This window comes from Semicossyphus pulcher, unplaced genomic scaffold, assembly GCF_022749685.1.
Source record: "Semicossyphus pulcher isolate SPU_LCO1_2020_fin unplaced genomic scaffold, fSemPul1.0.p SCAF_23, whole genome shotgun sequence".
Lineage (NCBI taxonomy): Eukaryota > Metazoa > Chordata > Actinopteri > Labriformes > Labridae > Semicossyphus > Semicossyphus pulcher.
In genome coordinates, this window is record NW_027211697.1 from 10,102,995 (window position 1) to 10,127,179 (window position 24,185).

A 24,185-nucleotide genomic window follows, 5' to 3' on the forward strand; every position below is an offset into this window, starting at 1 on the left:
CCTACATCTGAGAAAGCTATTGAATACTTCCTAACGCCAGTGACAAACTACCCGTTGGCAGCTGGCAGCCTATTTCGATGTCAGCCGTTCCAAACAAGGTACAGTAAGGTGATAGCGCTCAGGAACTGTGTCACCTCCGATGTGTACTTTTAGCCACATGTCACAGAACTAACCAGGACCCACATGCCCAATATTTGTGTAGGTTTGACCTGCAGAGCTTCTTGTTCTCAAATGATAAAGTGTAAGAAATGTTTAAAACCAGGACATTTTCCTCCTGAAGGCAACAAACAGATCTCCAGCTTCAGTATCCCCCGGACAGGGGACACTGAAGTTCCACGTGTCGACCCACACTTATATGTTTTACTTCCTGATCGCAGTCTGCCTGTCTGCTTCTGCTCCTACTGCATGTAACACACACTTACACGCACACACAGGCACTGTACCATCTGCAAGGCATTACAGTAAATTGCAGGAATAGAGAAATGATTTCACGCGTGTCCTGCAGGGTCCAGATGTGGCTCCTCACTTTTACGTGTTTAGGAGAAATAAAGAAGGGGCTAAGAAATAAATCTCACCCTGTTGCGCTTCATCCCAGGCTCACAAAATCACTGCTCCAGCTCAATATATCTTTGTTTCTCCCCCCTCACTCTCTACCTAAATAAACACAATCCTCTGCGTCCAAACCAGCGCACTGGAGCTGAGATTATCCAGGTAAAACAGAGCAGTAGTTATTTATCTTAGTCATTCTGCTTGTGTTTGTTGGACTGGTGAGGACGACATGCGTCTCCAGAGCTCAGGTGCCCAAGGACCCAACCTAGAAACTGCCCACTGTCTGTTACTTTTCCGTCAGCCATATGCTTAGAGGGAATATCTGAAAATTAAAGTCAGAATGAGCTGAAAGCTTTCTGTGTGGAGTTTGCATGTTCTCCCCTTGCATGCGTGGGTCCTCTCCTGGTACTTCGGCTTCCTCCCACAGTCTTAACAAGCTCCCATTAGGTTCTGTGGTGACTCTAAATTGCCTGTAGGTGTGGGTGTATGCCTGAAAGGTTGTCTGTCTCTATGTGCTTTTCGACAGGAGGAACTTTCCCCAGGAATAACAAACCTTTAGAGGAAGTTTTAATAGCAGGAACCAGGGTCTAAATTTAGTTCTGGGGTTATTGATGTACCCCCTCCACTTTCCAAATGTCCAGGAACTTTCACGACTGCAGCTGCAAGCTCACTGGTATCATCTTGCTTCGAGATGGAGTCAGAGTAGAAAGCCTAAGTCAGATGCACCAACAACGAGGTGCAGGCCTTGCTGAGCATTTATGCAGAACAAACGGTGACCTGGCAGGTGCAGTGCAGTTACTTTTATTGCTTCTTCATAAGTCATTGGCCTGAGTTGCATCAATTTCCTGGGACTTTAGGCCGCTGTGAAAACACAGACAACAATGGGCCAGAGTAGTTCCTGGTACTTTGGGTCGAAAAGCACCTTAAGTGTCAGCCCTGCGATCAGTCCAGGGTTTACCCCACCTCCCAATGACAGCCCCCCTGCAACCCTGAACAGGATAAGCGGCATAGATAATAGATGGAAATATATGTTTTATAGAATTGTATTTTTAACTCATAATCACAGGCAGAATTTATTTTACAGAACAAGTCACAGCTTGATTCAATTTCACGCTTTAACAGTTCTGTCGTATTTTCTGTTAATTTTTCTTCTCATTATTTGCATGTTATTCTCAGCACTTCCTGAATATTTCCGTAGCAGAGACGTGAAAAATGTTACAAGATATTTTTAAGAATCTTTTTTTAAAACCAACACGGTGTACTTTTTTTTTGTAATAATAGAACATGAACTTCCCCTTAAACTCCCACACACACACTACTGATGGCATGACCTGGGTGTCCTCAGTGTTACCCGGCCTGCTGGTGTCATGCACATTGTTCTTTTTTAATCCACCAAAAATAAGAGGCCCCCAGGGTGTGTCTACATTTCTGCATTTAAATTAAAACTTGTGGCTTTAAAGGGAAGAATTTGTCTCCAGAGCAGATTAGATCAGTTTTCAACAGAATGCATAACACAACAGAACATTTAAATTTCACAGATGTGGTGAAGCTCAATAAACACAGCAGTCTATTGTTGAATCATCGAGAAATAAAATGCGTAGAGAACACTTTATTCAACTATCCAACATCACACAATGCACATTGTCATACCCTACTTATCAAGTGTGAAGTCCTGTCCGCTTCATCCTGCAGTTAAATGAGCAGAACAGCAAAGCCTTCTCATCGTCTGTTCCACATATTTGTACTTTACAGGACCTTCACAGCAGCAGGCACTCGGTCAGTGTTGTAAATCACAGTCTGGTGGCTGTTTCAGCGTTACTGCATGTGCCGTCAGCACGTTGGGCTCAGTAAAAGATGGAGAGGCGGCACGCAGCCTGCTCCGTAACACCGCCCAGGGGAACCAGTAAAACTCTGGTTTGCTGCTGAACCCACCGCGGCCTGCTAACGGTTTATAGCTGAGGGCATTTAGCCACACAGCACCAGGACGAGGTGGCAGGGATTTCTTCTGCTTCTCCACGCTCCTAAACTTAACTTGAACTCTCACATTTTCTCTTGTTCGTTTAGATTTTATTCCATTTACTCAGCAGATTTCCTCTGTGAGTGCACAAACTCACACTCACAAGTATTTCATCAACCAGCAAACTTTCATCACTTTCTCTTTCCCCGGCCTAGTTAGACCCGAATCCTCTTTCTTTTGGCGGCTTCACTTTCTCTCACATTTGCTTCATTTTTTCTGACATTATTGGTCATAAACTAAATCAAGTTCAGCTTTTTTGGATCTTATATTTATAACTGTAGATGCATTTATTTGAAGGAACTATTATTCAGCACATTTTATGTTTTATGTTGTCCATGCTTGCAATATCATCCACTACTGCAAATGTGTTAAGCTTGTTTCCTCCCACAGTCCAAAGACACGCTCGTTAGGTAAATTGGGGAATCCAAATTGCCCGTCAGTGTGAATGTGAGCGTGAAAGGTTGTCTGCCTTTAAAGCCGCTTTCCCACCGCCAACACCCAGCTTTTTTGCTTGGTGGGAAAGGTTACAATCGGCATTCAGACCTGGGTCAAATGACTCTGCAGTAGACCCGGGTAATTATCGCAGATCGGCAATAATGGGAACACAAAACCCGGGTCAACACGCTAATCTCCGCCCCCTTTCCGGCGCGATGCTATGCTCTCTAACTTCTGCGACTCCCTGTTATCTCAGCTACAAATTTCACCCGTCTCCGTCCGAGCAGCACTCGAACATCGTTCCAAATATGGCGCTGCCGAGTGTGACAAACAGACTGAATGAGTAATAGATACAATAAAGACCATACCACCGTAACATCTTCACTGTTTACTAACCCTGTCTCCGGTGCGGTTGTGACATCAGACGTTGACGCAGCAGAAAAGAGACCGAAAGGAGGATACTCCACTGGCAATGGGAACAGAGACAATCTGCGTTTATTAGCGGGTCTTCCCGTCTGAAAAACCTACGTCAACGTGCTAATTTCAGTGGGAAAGCGGTGTATGTGTCAGCCCTGTGATTGACCGGCGATCAGTCCGAGGTGTATCCCGCCTCTTTCCCAATGACAGCTGGGATAGGCTCCAGCCCACCGGGACCCTGAACAGGATAAGCAGATGGATGGTTAAGCTTGTTATACAGCGTTAAGTTTTTGGATTGCTTTCCATCCATGGGCTAATCACCATATTATCTAGCAAAGGAGATGCCCGATTAGGACCACAAAGACCACAAAGATCTGTTCAGAAACACGAGCACGTGTCTTGGTCTGAGGTCTGAGAACCTGGTTGGTACAGCAGACAACAAACAAGTAAAATGTCCCTGCAAGAGAGGTACTAAGGAGAGGGTCAGTGAGAATTAGATCAAGTTTTGGTTAAAAAGTTAACCACAAAATGACTTTTCAATTACTCCCCACATTGTCACTTCTCACAACAACAGGCAGGCCTCCTTTCGAGACATTTAAGTGTCTTTTACAGCCCAATAAAAAGAATAAAGTGCCCATCAAAACTGCTGAAAACACTTTGTGCAGCGCGTTCTGCTGCCAAATACGGCCACTTATTGTATTTGTCATAATGTGCCGTTTTTCCTCAGCGACAAAGCTGCGGTCCCGTTTACTGGAAGGAGACAAGTTGCTGCTGTGGGATGCAGAATATTTTCTTTTCGTGAGCTCATTTGTGAAAGATGATTGACATGTTGCGCTCTCTCTCTTGGAGCTCTTAACCGTATCCAGCATTGGAAAAGAATGCAGCTGAGTTGGCGGTAACATCTTTATGTGTCGTTTTGTAGATAATGATGGCATTTTAATTTTGTCGTGGGCTGTTCCTTTAACACAAGTGGTATAGGAATGTACAGCATTAGTCATATTTTATAGTGTTCAGCGCTGAGGACAATTAGCCAGCATAAACATAGAGGGAGACGGGAATCATGCGCTGCTCTCCCGTTAGGAGAGCCTGGGAATAATCGTCCTGGGTCCCAATTCAACCCCAGCTCATTATTCTCCCCGCCTCTCTCTGTCCTTAAGAGGTTAGAGTGTGCTCTTTGTTAGCCTTTAGCATATCTGCATATGTATTGGCATCTGTGTTCACGTGTGTTGCGTGCAATCCCCCTCTGTCCACAGCGCAAGTCTGCCCGTCACACGTAAATCCGCTCTGACGGCAGTATGTGTGGGCTTCCGTGAGACAGGGCCGGGTTCTTAAAAACATCCGTGGGAAGGAGCGGCGCGCAGATGAAACCTGGGAAGCCTGGACGTGACAAAGAAATGTGGCCAATAGAGCGGAGGGATAATGAGTGTTTACAACGCAGAAGTTGTCACTGTTAGTGTGAGAACAAACACATGATGCTATCATCAAAGATACTAGATCAGATAAAAGAGAGGTGTTGACTCTTCCCACCTGTCCTGTCCTGCCAGCTTTACCCACAAGTCAATCTGCTCCTCATAAATCTGTCGTCTGTAGAGGAACCTTTCATATATAACATTATTAAAGCAAGTGCACATTTTATTGTCTTGTTTACGTTCCCAAAGTTCACAGATATGGAAACTTCAATGGCTGTAGTGATTGTTTTAGTTACGTCTCCTCGTGCCGTTCCTCCTCCACTCTGCTCATCCAGAACAGATCGACTGCAGGAGCCAGATTGGTCAACAGAGCTGTCAATCATCCTTTTTACAGCATCAAATAACTAATTAAAAATTAACTTGTCAGAAAAATGAACTCTTGGACGTAAATCAGCATGATAAGAACTAACTATAATGACAGAAACCGTGTTTAAGAAAGATTTATTTGGCATGTATTTTGATTTTATCGTTTGACTCATGTCCCATCTGTTAACATGGAGGAGGCGGGCTTTATGAGCTATTCTGCAGCCAGTCAGCAGGGGGCGCTAACCTTGCTCTGAGAAACGCAGACAGGAAGTCATTATTAGAAAAAATTCAGGCTCCTGTACGTCTCTTTGTTTATTGTTTTGTTTTTGTGCTTTTATTATTATCATAATCGGAGGCTCCGTCGTGGCATTTGGCCCTAATAGGAGCAAGCTGAGAGCCTCACATGAGCTAGTTATGTCACAACATGAAACGGCCCTCAACACAAAGACCTCAAGAATCCGTACACAGAATTTTTAATGATTGCAGGGGTTTGTTTCACGCAGAGGAGGCAGAGACAGCGACGCACGGAGACCCAGAGAGGTCAGACCTTAGTTCACTTTGAGGTTTACTGTGCTGTTGACTCTGCGCACGCTGGCACTTCTCATTAAGGAGGGAGACAGCACAGCTGGGACATGCATGCCTCAGAGCTGGACAAGCCATTAGCGCACTCTTTATTGTTGAAATGCAGAAGAATCCATCATGGAAAGAATCCTCGGTTTACCAACTTACGTTATGGAGCTGATTGAGAACAGGTTTCACGGAGTAACTGTATGATTTGTAATTGTCATAGCTGTTTAGCCTTCAAAGCCTTTCAAACCAAACGCATGTGGGCGCCTCGTCAGCTGTGGTCTCCTGCATTTGTGGATTGATGCAGTCAGGGCAGGTTGTCAGCCCTCTCGTGAGGTAACAGTGAGGGATTTCTGCTTATCGCTGGGGCGCTGATAAGACTGATAGAAGTGGAGAGAGTGCAGAGAGGCCTAAAGGAGAAGGGGTGAGGTGCAGGAGGGGCTGTGGGTGACCTCCCATCCCCCGGTTACTCAGGGGTCATCAAGAAGTGACAGTTTCCCATGATCGCCATTAACCGAGGTGAAATTTCTCTCTTCTTTCTTTATTGTTATTCTCTCATTATGTCGTGTCTCTCTAAGTTACAAGGCCAATCAGACTCATCACTATTAGACACCATCTTTTATTTAAAGCACAATCATTTTAAATGTCTAGTCAGGAGGGAGGAGGTAGGTGGGGGAAGGAAGATCAGTTGGTAATGGATCAAGTTGCAGACTTTCTAATCGCTCCAATCAGGCTGGAATGATGCTTCTGCAAAGCTGCACTTTAAAATCTCTGTGCACATTTACAGAGAAAGGTGACACGGTCACGGAGGAATCAAAGCACAACCTACCATATTGCAGACCTGCGTGCAAGCCGGCTGATTGGTCAAAGAACTATGCAAACCTCTCCCTGTTCCTTAATTTCCTCCTTCCCTCAGTCGTACTCTCACTCTGCACTCTGGTATGTCAGGTATTAAGTAACAGCAGCATGCCTGTGGTTTAGTGCACAGTGGCTGCAGCTTAGCTACAGTATGTTCTCTATGACTGTATTAGTAACGTGACAGAAACTCTGTCAGAGCAATGAGAGCAAGTATGCAGCAGAGCATCAAGGTCACATCGGGTCAGCCTGGCGCTTGCTGCCGCCTAATTAACATATCGTGGTGAAATAGGACGAGGAAGGTGACGTTGAAGCTTACAGGTATTCTCTCCTACTCATTTAGTTCCTGTTTCAAAGTATCAGAATACCCTTCCATCATTCTACACTACATTTTTCATTGTGCAACCTGTGTGGTCCTGCCTTGATTCATTGTTTCCAAACTGTTTCTCCACTTGTTCATTTGGGGTTTATTTCCTCACAGGGCCCGATCAGACAGAGCGTGTTTTAGCAGCCGGGCTTTTTTGTAGTCGTTGTCAATTAGAGGGAAGCTTTTTGCGCGCTGCTCAGCATCCCTCTTTTTCGAGGAAACGCTCTGAACGCCTCGAGTTGAAAAAACTTCAACTCAAAGCAGAAAAGTGGCGACGTCATTGGTGTTGGCCGATCGCCCAATCAGATGAACGGAGAGGCGGGCCTTCTGTGGCGGTGACAACATCGAGTTTACCGTTGAGTTCTCTCCCAAACATGGAAGAGAAGTTAGTGGCTGCTGCGGGATACCCGGTCCTCTTTCTGAGGGTCTCATGTACCCACACGGATCTACTGAACACAAAGCTAAGTATTTTAGCTAGCCAAAGTAAATGGGAACAGATCTGCCAGTTTACAAAATAACGGTTAGGTTAATGGCAGCTAATGATCTGGTGGTTGCCTTAACAACGGTGCAAAAAAAGGTGCAGCAAGCTACCGTAGGCTTCAACAGAAAAGGCAGTGCGGTGTGCCTCTCTCCGTCTGATCGGGACCTTATTGTCTCTCTGGATTGTGTTATGAAGATACCACAATCCCACTGCTTAAAGCCCTTTTTGGTTTCGCCAGACAATCAGTGAGTGATTTGGCTCCATAATGACCTGCCTAGTTAAATAAAGGAGGTTAAATAAAAACAAACACACAGGCGCACACGCACCCAGATAACAGGTCTTCCTTGATAACTAAAGATGGATGTGCAGGCCTTGACATCAGGGGTCAAATAGAAATTGATTAAGTCCAATAACAGATTGGATTTTCATTTGTCCAGCTTGTGTTTGCGAGTTGAAAGCTGATCTGAGTGTAATTCAATGCAGCACGAGCAGCGCACTTTATCCTGGCGAGGAGTGTGCGTCTGCTGTGTTAACAAATTGCTCAGAGCTGCCTCGTCATGCGGCGGTGGGAGGACCCGGGCTGAGGCTGGATGTGGGCTTGTAAACATCTGGTCAGCACTGTTTATTGTGAAGAGAGGGTGGCGAACACTAAAAGTTTGTGTTTCTGCGTATTCATCCCTTTGAAATGCATTATTTTGTTCTTTCCCTTTGACCTTTAACCCCTCCTATTTACATATGAAGTGTATACAATTGGAAAATTTCAGCGTTGTTCGCATCGTATGACTGGAATTCTAAACTATGCATTAGTGATGGTTATTCTGTATGGGTGGTCACAATATTGTGGTTTCTCTTGCACAAAAAAAATGTTGGTGTTGAGGGGTGTTCGAAGAAGGGGCAGTAGAGGGAGTCGATCTCATCGTGCCAGTTGCAGCTCATCAAGGTTATCAAGTCAAGCCTGTGGTGTCTTCTGTAACAATCTCTAACTTTCTCTCTCTCTCTCCATCCTGTCCAAGAACTCCTCAAGATGTAGCACGATAGAGCTCAAAGCCGAACACACACACACATGCACGAGGACATGCATAGCTGTTGTGATTCAGTACGTGAATGTGATAGTGATCTTATCTTGTCCTACTCTCGGCCCCGCTCAGTTTCTCTCTTCTTTCCTCTCCCTCTGTCTTTCACCAGCGCTCTTACAGTAAATCTGCTCTGTTCTGTGAGGCTTTTATTGGTTTTTCACCGTTCGTATCCCTGCTACGGTCATTAAAGCAGATGATTTAGTGTTGGACTTGGACTTGCTAACAGAAAAACACAGAGTTTCGTGTATAGTCGGTCCGCCCAGGACAAAAGGGGAAGGGTGACGCCAAGGTCTGGGGCCATGTTCGGGCTAAGGCTATGAGGCTGAAAAAATGTAAAGGTGGTTTGATCTACTCTAAGAGCAGTTGGAGGACCCTTTTTCTTGTCTTTACACTGCAAGAACTGGGAACAATCAAAGCTGAGAGTGGGTACCGTCCCAGCACAAGTGGAACTTTGATCGGTCAGGGCTTAAAGATTCAATCTCGAAGATCTCAGTTTCGTCCTCTTCAGCGCCTCTAATGGCGATAACTGGTAATTGCGGGAGCACACTTCCCAATTTAACCAGACGTAGACGGTTGACTCCCTTTGATACGGCTGTAATTCTTGATTTTCCTCGCTGACTTTCCTTTGGGGTTTCCGTTTGCCTTCATCTGAGCATCGAGTTTGTTTCTTTTTCTTTGGATTTTCACTTATTTTTGAAGTTGTATCTGTAGTCATCGATCTTGTCTTTGTTTGTTCAGCCATGGTAGATTACTGTTTACTCGCAACACTTGCAGAGAGCGGAAAAGCAGCCGCTTAGCTCCGCCTACCCTCTCTGGCAGACGCGTCACTAACTGGACACCGCTTGTGATTTGTTCCGCGAATGTCGCCACCGACACCCGGTCCAAAATAATAGTATATACTGCAAATGCAAAGGCTTTCATCAGTGGGCCATAGGCTCAATCACCATTGTATCTCATTCGGCGATAGATAGCGACCTTACAGACATTTATTTACATGAAAATCTTCAAGTTTATACCTTTAAGTGTATGTTGATGGACCATCTTTAAAAAGCCATGTAACTGCTTGTAATAGGAGCCTTAAGAATGGACTAAAACCCAATCAAAACCAAGGTCAGTGAAGCCTTTTTCTTTGGGGGAGCTCAGTGTCAGTTCCTATCAGGGCCCAGAACTGTTTCGTCTTTAAAAAATCCTCTGATATCATGTAAGCCTTGATTTAACTTTAAGCAAAAGACTTTATCAGACCTGAAAGTTAAAAAAAACAGTCGGATATATAAGATTTTCATCCAGCAGGAGTGAAATTCCTGCTTTTGAGATATGAGAGTGATGAGTCGAGGAGATAACTGTGATAAAGTGGACTTTTTAGATTGACCAAAGCGAGAGCAAGTATGGACACATAGTCGCAGCCAGCAAGGTGTGTGTGTGTGTCGCAGAGATGAGTCAGATCGCTTGGAGACCAACAGGCTGGTAGACACAGAGGGGCTGATAAACTGTTAACAGACTCTGATAAAGCAGAACTGGAAGACATGGAGTCAAAACATGTGCGAGTGACGATCGATGAAAGGCGCTCTGTTGAACGCCTCAAGAATGTTTTCGTAGCTCTACTCGAGCAGGAATGGAAAAAAAGAGGGTCCGAAGTAGTTGTTTAAGGGTTTATGTTTCTCTTTATTTTTCTCGATCCCCTCTCTCGAGTTGACCTTCTCACTCTTTTGCACACACGTACTCAGGCTCGAAGGAAAAACAAATATTAAACAGTCATCTTTTTGTCCATAAATTGTTGGGTTTTATGGTTCTAGCATTTCCCATAATTCTGTCTTGGCAGTCCATGAAGGATAGTCATACTGACTCGGTCATTCACGTGAAGGAAAGTATGGCCTGAAAATGGTTTGGATTGTTCAATGTGGGCTTTGGATCGAGGCCAAGCACTGCTACCGTTTGAAGGAGCTGTGGCTGATCATCTGAACAACATTTGCCAGAAGTATTCAACAATAACCGTCCAGATCATGCGATGTCCCAGTTCAGTTGTGCTGTCCTTTTAAATATGAGCCTGTCAAGCAGGGGAGTCCATCTGAGGTCGACCACAGTCTGTTTAGCTGGACGGGCTTTTAACAGGGCAGTAAGTCATTCATCAAGCATGTTATTGGTGGATTGTGTTATTAAAGTAGGCTTTATTGGGTGCTTCAGTGTGTCAGCAAACGTTTGGCCCTGAGGCTTTTCCGCATTAGGAAAAAGGACGACAGTGCATCTGAGACTAATATGATCTTCAATTTGTTCCCCGTGACTAATCAACTTTAAGTCAAACCAAAGATCTTTACTTTGCAGATAATTACTGTGACATTCATAATATCAAAAGCATGAGGTTTCTAATTTGTGCTTTACTCACTGAAAATAAATGTATTAATTTGAACGTTCTGATACAGATTTTGTGCAATTTAGATTTTTCCAGTAATCCGTTTTTATATATCACATCATTCATAGTCTTTTATATCATTATGCTTTTATTTATTCATCATTGGTTTGATGTTACACTCATATTTTTATTGGATTATCCAATGTTAGCTTGATGCTTTCTGTGTTTACTGGCTTGCATGTGAAAGAGAAAGACTTTAATGGGGCTGCTAATGAAACATTTAACCTGAAGAGACAGGTACTTGTTAATGAAAGAGGATAGACGGCTGTGGCTCAGTGTCGGAAGGTTGGGGGTTCGATCCCTGACTGCTACAATCACATGTCGAAGTGTCCTTGGGTAAGACACTCCCGAAGGCTTAACCATCGGGTTTGAATGTGCAAAGATCTGATTGGAGATTAAGCCATCAGTGTATGAATGTGTGTGAGGTCTAGAAAAGCGCTATACAAGTACAGTCCATTTACCATTTACACGCTTGAGTAAGATGGATCCTAATTGTCATTGTTATAAAAACAACAAAAGACAGTTTAGCAGCTCTATGGCACAGACGAAACAGCAATAAATACAACAAGGTAAAAACAATAAAGCTGCTGAAACCTGAGGAGATTTGCACTGCGTTCGACCGCGCCGCCATCTTTATGTAAATGTGTCCATAAGGATATTACCCAAGACAAAAAGGCATCTTTTTTTGGGCAACTTTTGGCTGTGTGTTTCAAAAGCATATTTCTTAGGACAAGTTTATCTGTGCCTCACTGGCATCGGAGATTTTGCTGTACATCTGTGACGTACTAATATTGGTGGATAATCCATCAACTGCTAGTTGGCGGTTCAAAACAGGTCGCTCTCTTCTCACTTCCTCTAAACATGTGTACCTCCGTCTGTGTTTGGCGTTTAAAATGCAACTGTGACGAGACCCGGACTTTCCTCCGGTGGCCCAACAGCAGAGGGGGTCGTCGCGGTCTTGACCCTCACCTCTCCTCCCTGCGTCGTCTGTGCCGTTACTTCCTCTCTGTTCTCTTCTCTGAGGCAGAAGTAGCTGACGATCGGTTCCCAGGCCCCCGCCGACAGGTCATTTAATGGTCATCTTGCCCCGGCCCTTGATGCTGAACCCCGGGGTTAATGTGGAACGCATCTCTTCCTGGGCTTTCGCGGTCGTCAACAAGCAGCCACCAGCTCTTCAGACGAGACGCTCCTCAGACATTACAAACACAAACTGAAACACATGCCAATATTGGAGATACACGTTCTTTTTATTTGTCTGAATTCCCTTTTTTGTAAAGATTTATGTTCCCCTTGCATACTTTCACCTCCTTACCTCCACTTAAAGCTCATGCCCACCCACATCCAACAACAACCCCACCCCCGCAACATCCTCCCTTCAGTCCACAGAGCGAGGGTGTCCAGGGTCTTTATGACCAGAGACCTGGCTGCTTTATGGCCCAGCCAGTCTGGACCCGTTTACCACGCATTTATAGGCCCTCCTGAGTGTTTGAGTGCGTTTGAGTAGACATGAGTGTGAGTGATTTAAGACGAGCGTCTAATACAGGATAAGTGGGCCTCATATGTTGAATAAGTCTTGGAATAATCTGTTTGCTAAGTGGAAACTCTGCTTTTCTCTCTGTTCTTGTAAAAATAAAAGATTGTGGTTTTCATTCTTCATGTCAACGTTATGCAAAACAGCTTCGCGTCCATCATGTGGCCGGACAGCACTGTGTGTTAAGTTGTCTGTTGTATTGTGAGGTTGTGTTCATGCACATACTTGATATTTTGCATTGATCAGACATGCGGCTGACGTTGAAGGACTGTCTTGCTGTGGGCTCACTGTTTCCTCCAGCAGAGAGCGATGAACTGAGAGACGTGCGGTGCTGATTGGGTCAGCTTGAGTCAAAGTGAAGATGAAGCTGTACTGATGACAAGTTGGATCGGTTATGAAGTGCGGCTCTGTTTCTTGAGGAACTGGAGGGGAATAACAACTGAAGCTGTCGCATATTTTTCACTGTGGCGTCGTTGTATGTGGTCGTATGTGGAACTGGGAGTGTGTATGGGGTGTCAAAGGGGTCACTGTAGACTGGGACGGGACTCAGTGACTTTAATTAAACCTTGAGCATGCGTGTATGCATGCGTGTGTGTGTGTGTGTCGGTTGTCAGGGGCCGGCGGACGGGGCCCGGTGAAGCGAGGAGAGAGGGTAGAGCAGCAGCTTGGCAGCCCATCTAAGAGCCTCGTCACTGGGGCTAAGACGCAGCCACAGCTGGCCCCCTCCACCAACAATCCTGGCTTTTCTTCCTCTCTCTGGAACGCAGTGCGTCGACTCTAATTCCCTTCTAATGAACTGGCTACTGAAGGTAGCTAAGCAGGCATACCCAGCACATTTATTAAATACACACAGGCTGGCAGCAGAACACACAGACTGGAACACAGCAGAGAAAGTATGTTGCACTTAAGTACATTTCACCGCTCAGCAGGTCGACTGTTCAGCTTGACTTAGACACCTGCGGAGGATCCTTCAACTCATTGTGACTTAGAAGCTGCATTCAGGACCACCCCAAGCAGAGCTGTGTTTTAGCCTTTAAGACCATATAAGAACCTTTAGTATTCCCAGTGTGTGCCTCTTCTCTATTATCACTTTATTCAAGCCACAGAGCGAAGACTTAGCGCTGTCTGGAAGGTAATCCTCAAAGACTCTTCTTAGAGAAGAAAATATTCTGTCTGATTTACACTGAAAAATGTCTTTATGCTTTTTCCAAGTAGCAAATCTCTTACTGAACTAAATCCAAAATGAGAATGACATACCTCCCTGCTGTACTGTGATAGTATTATAAATAGCTATATTTGGCTTGGACGGCTGGACCATCAGGACTAACTTGGGATTCTTGTCTAAGATCATTTCAGCATGTGGACCAGAGGAAGTCGGGGTTTGAAACACCATCCCTGCTATCAGAGGTCTATACGCTCTATCTCCTGACAAAAATGGACACACATTGTTCAAGTTTGACTCGTCCAGTCGGGTTCGGTGGAGTCGTGGAAAGTCGGACTGATGTGCGCCTTTTCCCAACAAAACGGGACATTCTGAGAGTGCGTTCCCGTGACAACCCTGCAGCTAGAAATTGTTGGTTCTCCAAATTCTGAGAATGTTCCGTGCAATGCTCTGGTAATGTTTTGAGCGGGACGTTTTTATTTGTGTTCCTTTTAATAGTAGGACAAACTTCCCAGAAAACTGCAGTGAGAATGTTCAAATCACATTTCTGGAACGTTTCATAAATCACCTTCTGATAGTTCAGGCTGTACTAACATCCTAAAAAGATCCTCAGGATGTTGCAGTGAGCATGTTCTACCTTTGTTTTTATGTAACGTTGAGCAAATGTTTTATAAAAGGCGTTCTGACATCCCAGGCCTCAATAACATCCTGAAAATATCTTCAGGATGTTGCGGTCAAAATGTTTTGTCTTAGTTAAAGTTTCAATGTTACAAGAACTTTAATTAAAATGATAAACATCCTTAAAACGTTCTTTGAATATTAGATTAAAATGTTTTCTTTCAAACATAATTAGAACCTTAAGGTAATGTTAGCCAATGTTATGGGAACGTTTAAGGTGACCCACACATTGGATGGCAGAACAGACTTTGTTGCCTTCTTGTTCTTATTGTAGTTTTTGCTTTATTTTACATGGACTAAGGTCGTGTATACTGATGTTCCTCACGTGAGTAGAGGCTAGTTGTCAAGGGAACGCACTCTCACGAGGTTTGTTGGGAGAAGGCGCACATTGGTACGACTTTCCACGACTCCACCAATCAAACTGGAACAACTCCATCTAACCAACACCGGCAAACAGTCCCGACAGTTGGTGTTGGTTGGAGTTGGTCGGCATTTGTCCGGGTAGTGTGCAGCCACCATTAGACGTATGTCACTTCAGGCTCCCTTTATTCATGAATCACTGTCAACTAAGAAAGAGGGGAAAAATCATAATGCAGTGGACCGAATATTTTTAATCCCTTAGAGTAAAATAATCTTTGTGGATTCTGGAAACACCTTCAAAACAATGGAAAGTATCTTCTGGGTTTCCCCGTTTTTTAAGTTATACAACACGAATAAACTGATAATGCATGAGAGATACAAACAAGGGCTATTAAGAACCAAGAGGTCCATATTACCAGTACCAGAGGGGCCATAGTACCAGTTCAAGTCTGGTCCCCCCCGTGAATACAATCAACTGAGACAGTTTTAAATGAAGACAGTCAAATGAATTTGCAATGCAGCTTTCAACCATTGTGAGCTGAAACCTGAGATTGAAGTTGCCCTCACTGTGACCCTGCGGTTCAGATTCTGTGGTTCGTGCTTTGGAGCTCCGATGCTGCTAATGAAAACATTTATGCACAAAGAGACGGCACAAGTGTAGAGCTTTGGTTCATCTGTGATTATTGTGCGTTTATAAAGGTGACAAAGTTCATCAGCTGTGATTTACTGTTTATTTACTTGCTTTTGCCGCACTTTGGTCTTTCGTGTTGGATTGCTATCCAACAAAGTTTGAAAGAGCCGATCATTGCCAAACCATTCGTTTACACTTTCTGTGGTCCTTCTCCACAATCTGCTCAACTACTCTCATTTATCTCTTAAGGAAAGTATTTCTCCTTTTTCGTTCACATACTTGCAGAACACTAGAAACCAACCTAGGATTTACCATCCTGGAGACAAGTCCAGTGTTGTTCCCTCATGAATCCCATTTAATCACCAGTGGATTATTCCACACCAGTCTTTCCATTGTCGGGTTAATGTGAACACCCGTGGGCCTGCAGCGTAAGTGTGCATAAAACCATTAGCTGTGTCTAACTCTCTCTCTCTCTTACACCAGAGTAATAACAGCGAAACAGAAAGAATAAAGACAGGAAGAGGGCCGGGTCATGAAGAGAATAAACAGATAAGCTGCCGGTCATATGAACTGTCATCATCAGACAGTGATTAAGGGAATAACTCAATGAAAAAGCATGTGCTTATATGGTCATACTTTGAAATGGGAGACACAGCCGCTTAGTTACAGCTGACTCTTCATCATGCCACATATTTTTACCGATCAATTTTATACAACAACGGATCAGACACATGATGAATCTGCTGCTGATTGTGTGGCTTGTTGGAGGAGATTAAGTTAGGCAGGAAATGATATCAGTAATTAAAGGATTGTATTAAAGTAATGAAGTTACAGTTAATTAAGGGAAAACAGCAGGTTGGATCTCAACAAATATCGGATGCACTGTCATGAAGTTTTCTGCAAACACTAATGGTCCAAACAGGATGAATCAGGACGGTGACCCTCACATTTTTTCTCTAGTGCCACCAGAAGATTCAAATCTGTTTGTTTTACTGAAATGTCAGAACAGTTGTTTGATGGACTTTCATATAATTCGTTATATGCAACATTTGCATATTTAAAGAATGAATTATAACATCCTTTATTTTTCATTGCGTGCCATCATGAGGTCAGAATTTGAATTTCTCCTATACTTTAAAGTGATAATCTCAATGATTTTTATTTAAATAAATGTCTGTTAAGTCACTATCTATCGCCGAATGAGGTAACACAATGGTGATTAAGCCTATGGCCTACTGATGAAAGCCTTTGCATTTGCAGTATTACAGACTGGTCGTCTGTGGCAACATTCGTGGAAAAATTCACAAGTGGCGCCCAGTTAGTGACGCGTTTTCCATCAGCCAGCAGTGGGAGTTTTTTCTGGTCTCTGCAAGTGTTGCGAGTAAACAGTAATCTACTATGGCTGAACAAACAAAGAAAAGATCGATTAAATAAAAAATAAGTGAAAATCCAAAAGAAAAAGAGACAAACTCGACGCTCAGATGAAGCAAACAGTCTAAAAAGGAAAGCAACCATCGGCGAGGAAAATCAAGAGTTACAACCGGAGCTGACCGTGGACGTCACACATGCAACCCTGTCTGGATATCTGGGAAGTGTGCACCCGCAATTACCGTTTATCGCCATAGATGGCGCCAAAGAGAACGAAGATCGAGATTACAATATTAATTAGTACAAAATAACCACAAAATATTCCCATCACCTCAGCTGAACCTTGTGCTAATTAGCAAATGTTAGCATGCTAAAAGTTTAAACTAAAGTGGGGATCATGGTAAACATTATACCTGCTAAACGTAGCATTTTAACATTGTCACTGTGAGAATGTTAGCATGTTGATATGAGCATTTAGCTCAATTCACCGCTGCGCCTGAACTGTCTCACAGAGTCGTGATGCTAGCATGGCTGCAGACTCTTTGTGTTGCTTTTTAATGTTATGATTAGCCAATTAAAAGTAGATAGCTTCAACATTTACTCACATTTCTTGGTGCACAACTGTCAACAATGATGGAGGACTGGATAGGAGGGCTGATAAAGTGGACGGTTCACAGTTCAGCAGACCCTTCACCCGCAGTGATAGTGCTGCACCATTCACTCACTCCCACTGACTGGGTTGACATAACCAAGGAGCTGATAAGAGACAAGGAGAGGAGTGCATGATGGAGAGGAATGGATTAAAGCTTGATCATGACCCTAACTTTATCATGAACACTGGTTTGTAATACTGTGGAGAGTCTCCTCTGATTATAACCCCTACTGGATCATTCTTGCTCAGTTTTATTTCCACCCCCTTAAATCCCCATTCGGGTAACATGCAATAATATGTAAGAATAAACAAAGGAGGAGGCAGTCAGTTGCAAACAACATATAAGTGCAGGCTTTAATCTGAAGCCGGTTCCTGTCTTAGAAGAGCAACCGAGCAAAAATCCTGTGTAGGCAAAAACTAATATTGAGAAGTAGAAAAACCAGCTGCTTTGTTTTAGTTTCATATTCCCCAAAGGCCTCCTGTCTCTTTCTTCTGTACCGTGCGGCCAGCTCCTACCTGTCGACTGGAGCTTATTGTGCTGTCTGGTGTGTGCTTTGAGCAGTAAGGCTGGCCTAGCTAAAGGCCGTGAGCTCATAGAGCAGAGAAAGGTCCCTTTGACTGATACTGATCTGGTCATAGCTCGACCCATAACCTTATACCTCTGCAGCCTGCTTTCATTAGCTCCACCTATATACTGTATATAATACACGACTGTGTGTGTGTGTGTGTGTGTGTGTGTGTGTGTGTGTGTGTGTGTGATGCTATCAGTGCATCTGGAAGTACCTATATATGTGCTCACAGAAGCATTACTTTGCCATATTTGTCATGCCTGTAAGCGCATATTAGTTCGTGTGCAACGTAATTTATCTCTGCATGAACGTGTTTCTGAAAGGATAAGAGAGGACACACGCACATACTCATGGACACACAATATGTCTGAGTTTGTCTGTCATCCGTATAACCATTTGTCTGGCCCTCCATTAGACAGTTATTCCACTGATTTACACTATCTCTTACATTATCAAACGACAACACATTCTCATAATCATAATATACCTGGGCTGACACAGACCCTTTCATACACACACACACACAGTGGAGTAATATACCCATCATATCTGCTGGTGCTGAAGGCTGCTGTCACAGGCAGAAGGTCATTTTCAGATGTGCGTTTGGGTCTGTGTGAGAGAGCGATGGCAGACGGGGCGGGAGGCGTGTCCTCGCTCTGCTCTCTGTTTTGTGTAAACTTAAGATAGGAGCCGAGTGCCAGTGACGGACTGAAGCCAGGAGGATTTTTCTGGAGCATCGTGCATTTTATCAAAGAGCGTTGGAAGAGCTGGAAAGGTGTTGAGATGTCAGTGGGTGCAGAAAGGCCTAAGAGTGTGAAACTGGGCTGTGATTTTGTGAACATCTCTCATGTGGGAGTTTTTTTGAGCTATTATACAAGTTGTACAACTTTTTAAGGCCTTTGTTTTCGTTAGGGGGCTAAACCAATGACTGTATTTGAAGATGGATCTCTATCTACTCTCACTGTACTTATATGAAGCCAAAATACCCCCAAGACAGGCGCTGCCATCTTGCGCTGGTTGCGTCTTATGGAGCCAAAGACTGCGCAGTAGAGATCGGCGGGTGAAGCTGCGCTAAAGATTTCCCGCCCCTTCCGCTAACCAAAACACACACTTAACTTACAAAGAAAAACTGCGAGGATCCCGCACGTTGGCGTATTTAACAGCAGAACAGCTTCTTGTGTTGGTCTAAAGCAGACATTCACAGATATGGAAACTTTAAATGGCTGTAGTGATTGTTTTAGTTACGTCTCCTCTCGCCGTTCCTCCTCCACTCTGCTAATCCAGAACAGATCGGCTGCAGGAGCCAGATTGGTCAACAGAGCTGTCAGTCATCCTTTTTACAGCATCAAATAACTAATTTAAAGTAAACTTTTCAGAACAATGAACACTTGGACGTAAATCAGCATGATGAGAACTAACTACAATGACAGAAACCATGTTTGAGAAAAATGTATTTGGCGTGTGTGTTGATTTTATAGTTTGACTCATGTCCCATCTGTTAACATGGAGGAGGCGGGGCTTATGACCTATACTGCAGCCAGTCAGCAGGGGGCGCTTGAAATATTTTGGCTTCACTTTCAGGGAGCTGTCATGTCGTCCATCTTTTTATACAGTCTGTGGGCTGAACTGCAAAACTTTCCATCAGACGTGGTAATACTTTACTTTTGACATTTCACCACCATGTACTAAATTCGTCCGAACCCTAAACCTAACAAGAAGTCCGCTATTTTGATTTTACTTAGAGATTTTGGTGTGTCTTTGGCTTGAGTGTTTGCCGAAGGGCGTGGCCGTTGCAGTGCGTAGAATTTTGTGTTTCGCCGTCAAACAGGAAGTTGTTGTAACTCATATGCAGCATATTACCTGTAGATGTAGGTAGGTACGGTAGATGTACAGCAACATAATACATGTACATTAACCTCCTTCATGCAATGTCCAAAGCATATGAAAGTTCTGGTATTGACAACGCAGCAACAGCAGGTTTCTCCAAACCAACCGGACGTGCAAAAGGTGCGAGGGCCCACTCACTGCTGCTTGCACTTTTAATATTGTGAATGTCTTTCTTTCTTTTCTTTCATCACCGCCCATAAAACAGTTAACATTATACAACAATACATTACATAATGGCTAATTAGCTTGTGTGTTTGGATAAACCTGTTTGAGTCACACACCCAACAGTGAAAAGGGCTTCTGTCTGGATCAGTGTGCCAGCCTGGGTTCAGTCCTACACTCACACACACTTCTGTTTACAGCCTGTCCTCTAAGCGCATGAATGAGGCCTGTAATAGTTTATCTTTCATTCATAATCAGCCCTTGTGATCCAGATCAAGCCCGCTCGCTCCCACAATTAACCCCTGCTCCACTGTAACTGCCCGATCGAATTAATGCATGAGCACAAACATCATTAAGCTGCATCGTTAGCACATGTATTTACTTATGCACATGCATGCGTGTATGTGTTTTCCTGTGTGGGAAAATGTGCTGGTGGTGAGGTGAAGCATGAAAGCGATAGTAAACAGAGGCCATTATCAGTGATAAAGCTCCACTCCTGTAATGTGGCTGTTTGACTTGCTGTGCGTTTACTGTGAGAAAAGCCGAGATAAGGCAGCAGAGAAAGTGAAGGCAATCTGGAGACACAGTCATGGATTGGAGGCACAAAGAAAGAGACGGCAGGGTGCGAGCTTGTAGTGTCGTTGAATAGGGAAGGAGAGAGTGAGCGAGGGGAGGGAGAGGAAGACGGGCAGCGAGAGGGGTGTGGGAATGGAGGTGTTTAGGGACTCCCTGTGGACTGACTCCGACATGGGAACACAGAGTTGCCCCTAACGAAGCATGGCTGCCCCTCGCTGACTTCACAGGCCTGGGGTAGAGGGAGAGAAAGAGGGATGTTAAGACAGAAGAGAAGGTACAAGTTCATTTTGTTGATACATCAAAGACAAATAAGTAGGATAAAGGAAAGGTGACGACTCGGAGGGGATAAAGGAGTATGAAAACAAGGAGAGAGGCCTTCTGTTAAGAAGTCAGCTTCATGTGGGTTTAATACTTTGAAGTAAAGCATGAGCAGTGGTTGTGTACCTCAGCACGTAGTCAGATAAGACTATAAAAATCAATCCCTGCTTTTGGACTATTTAAACACCAGCGTTCTTCGCTGACCAAAACAACTTATATATAAATCAATCACACAGTAACTGTAACCTTTCACCCTCCTGTCTCACGATATAAGACAGGGGTGGACGGGGTAGACGGTAGCTCAGTCTGTAGGGACTTGGCTCTGTTCAAGTCCTGGTATGGACCAAGCGTGGAATTGGGCTGGTAGCTGGAGAGGTGCCAGCTCCTTTCCTTGGCTCCGTCGAGGGGTCCTTGAGCAAGGCACCAAATCCCCCACTGCTTGGGGCAGCCCCCTCACTTTGACATCTCTCCATTAGTGCATGTCTGCGGAGTCCTGTTTGTAAAAACAGAGTGAAAAAATTTAATTTCCCCTCGGGGATAAATAAAGTATTGCTTCTTCTTCTTCTTCAAGCTTTGTGTTTTTCTATTTAAATTGTAATTACTACTTCCCTTTCTCCTCACTTATTTGTAGGGCTGATCCGAATGCTTCGAAGCTTCAAAGCTTTAATCGTTGCCATGGTAATCAACAGCAAAAATCAATATTCCAATATTTTGTTTTTCCCTTTTTAAACTGATAATCTGGAAGATTTTCATTTAAATAAATGTCTCTCAAGTCACTATCTATCGCTGAATGAGGTAACACAATGGTGATTGAGCCTATGGCCCACTGATGAAAGCCTTTGCATTTGCAGTATTACAGACTGGGTGTCTGGTGCGAAAAATCACAAGTGGCGCCCAGTTAGTGACGCGTTTTCCATCACCGTGTAGTGGTTGGTCTGCCAGAGAGGGTAGGCGGGGCTAAGCAGCTGCTTTTCCGCTCTATGCAAGTGTTGCGAGTAAACAGTAATCTACTACGGCTGAACAAACAAAGAAAAGATGGATGACTACAGATACAACTTCAACAAGAAGTGAAAATCCAAAGAAAAAGAAACAAACTCGACGCTCAGATGAAGCAAACAGTCTAAAAAAGAAAGCGACCGTCAGCCAGGAAACCAAAAGTGACGACCGGAGCCAACCGTGGACGTCACACATGCAACACTGTCTGGATATCTGGGTGTGTGCTCCTGCAATTACCGTTTATCCCCATATGTGCCGACAAAGAGAACGAAACTTAGATCTTCGAGATTACCACTTTAACCCATCCAAAATAAGAATTAGCTTATTGAAATAATAACCCAACATTAATGATTATGAACCACGATTCATCTGTTCTTCTCAAACAAGGCTATTTATAACTTTCAGAAAGCATATCTACCAATTTAATGCTATTGCTTTCATCTACCCGCAACACACCCCGTCCCTGTCGTCAAAATCGGCAAATCGCTGCGAAGCTCTGGCATCCAAAAAAAAAGGTATTCTGGACAGCCGTACTTATTTGTGCCTCCTAAGTTATGTCTCGATACACTTTATAGTCTGTATTTATGCTGGTATATATAGTATTTTTATTATTTTGTTTTTGTTATGCTCTAGTAGAAAACAATAAACCTTTTACACACATGTGCAAAGTTATATTTCATTTTCCACTTGGCAGGACACTTTACCAAAAAGTGTTCCGCCTTTGCACTCAGGACCGGCAGTCAGTTGTTTCCCCCCTCGGCTATTGTGCTGCGAATCTGCCAAAAGCAACATAGCTTTCGAAAACTGCAACAAAAAGAAAATGAAAATGACACCAAGATTTTTGTGAATGCAACAAAAGGATGTGAGTTATTGTAACCACAGACTCGTGGCAGCCTGTTGTTAGTGACTGAGATCCAGAGCTCGTGTGGGTTTGTTGTTGTCAGAATGTAAAAATCTTATTGTCTTACAAGTACATACAAAAGCACTGCTGCAATACAGGCACACTCCTGTCAGTCCAGCGCATGCACACGAGCCATCGCGTGTCACTCCTCTCTGCTCCTTCAGATACCCAAACGAGGTCTGTCATTATATTGTCATTCTCGGAGCATTACATCACCAGCGTGGATGTTTTGGCGTTCCTCTAGAATAGTAGCATTACACAAGGTCATCATCATAAACCAATCCCTGAAACTGCCTCTCCACTTCACTGGGCCTATCTGTGGCCTGTGATGTGAAGTGGTTAGATCAGCCACCACTCGCCGAACTCTGTTCCCTCCTGGAAACAGAAAACGCTGCATGCTGACTGTAACGTGCTCTCATTGATGAAGACAGAGACTGAGGGACCACTGTACGGAGGAGAGTAAAGACGTAGAAAATTATGTCGATTTGGCAGCAGTGTTTGTGCAAGAATGCCCGTGCCAAAGCCCATGATTTCCTGTTTGGTTTGTTTACAACAGCCAGCTGTACTTTCCCCATTCAGTTAAAGCTGCTTCAGTTTCCTCATCCAACAATCTGCTTACCTCAAATCATGAGAGGAGGCAGGTGACCGGGGCCTTGCTTTAGGCCGGCACGGGTGGAGGATTGAGTGTCAGCAAATAGAAAGAAATCAGCAAATATTTTGTCATTCCTCTGCTGTTTTTCTTGAGAAAAGTTGTCTTGTTGCAGGAGTATTTGCTTTCGGTAGCCAAGATGGGTGTTTTTCGTAATCTCCTGTCCTTTTGTGGACTTCAGTACATCAACTGAGTGAAAAAAAATCTAATCAAATGTTAATAATGAAAATAAACGTTAGACTTAGATCACCTTGGGTCTGTTTTTCTTCATCCTTTTGAGAACAGTCAGAAACAAAGTCCTCATGGGGAGGTCTTTATTCTGCAGGTTTTAAGCACGATGAAATATAAATCACTGAGTCTGCATTTCTTTTTTTCCTGAGTTTTTCCCCCCAACTGTCCTGATCTACAGATACAGATCAGTGAAGGAAACTTTAAGGGCAACTTTTGCCCTAAAATAAAGAACACTGCACCATCTAGTGGCTTGTTTGTAAAATTGAAATGACTCGATAATGTGTGTAATCTTTCTCTGTGCTGTTTCTGAGCATGATTAGAGTTTCTCTGTCTCATGTCTGTCCCTCTTTTGTCTCTCTGCTTTCAGGTCAGTGATCCCTCTGTTTGATGATGACACTGGTCTCCTTGTACTGGCTGGCACGGTGAGATTTCTTCTACTCCTTCTTTTTCTTCTTCTTCTATTCCTTCTATTCCTTCTTCTTCTACTTCTTCTTCTTTTACTTTTTCGTCTACTCCTTCTCCTTCTACTCCTTCTTCTTCTACTCCTTCTTCTCCTCCTTCTTTTTCT

General features: G+C 43.8%; 1 protein-coding gene across 1 annotated transcript in view; it reads left to right on the forward strand.

Annotated features, from left to right (window-relative positions):
• Positions 1-24,185, forward strand: part of coro7 (coronin 7) — a 119,778-nt gene that overhangs the window by 87,455 nt on the left and 8,138 nt on the right. The window contains exon 10 of the mRNA XM_069674453.1: positions 23,985-24,039. Coding sequence (XP_069530554.1) covers positions 23,985-24,039 — 55 coding nt within the window. The remainder of the gene's footprint in view (positions 1-23,984; positions 24,040-24,185) is intronic.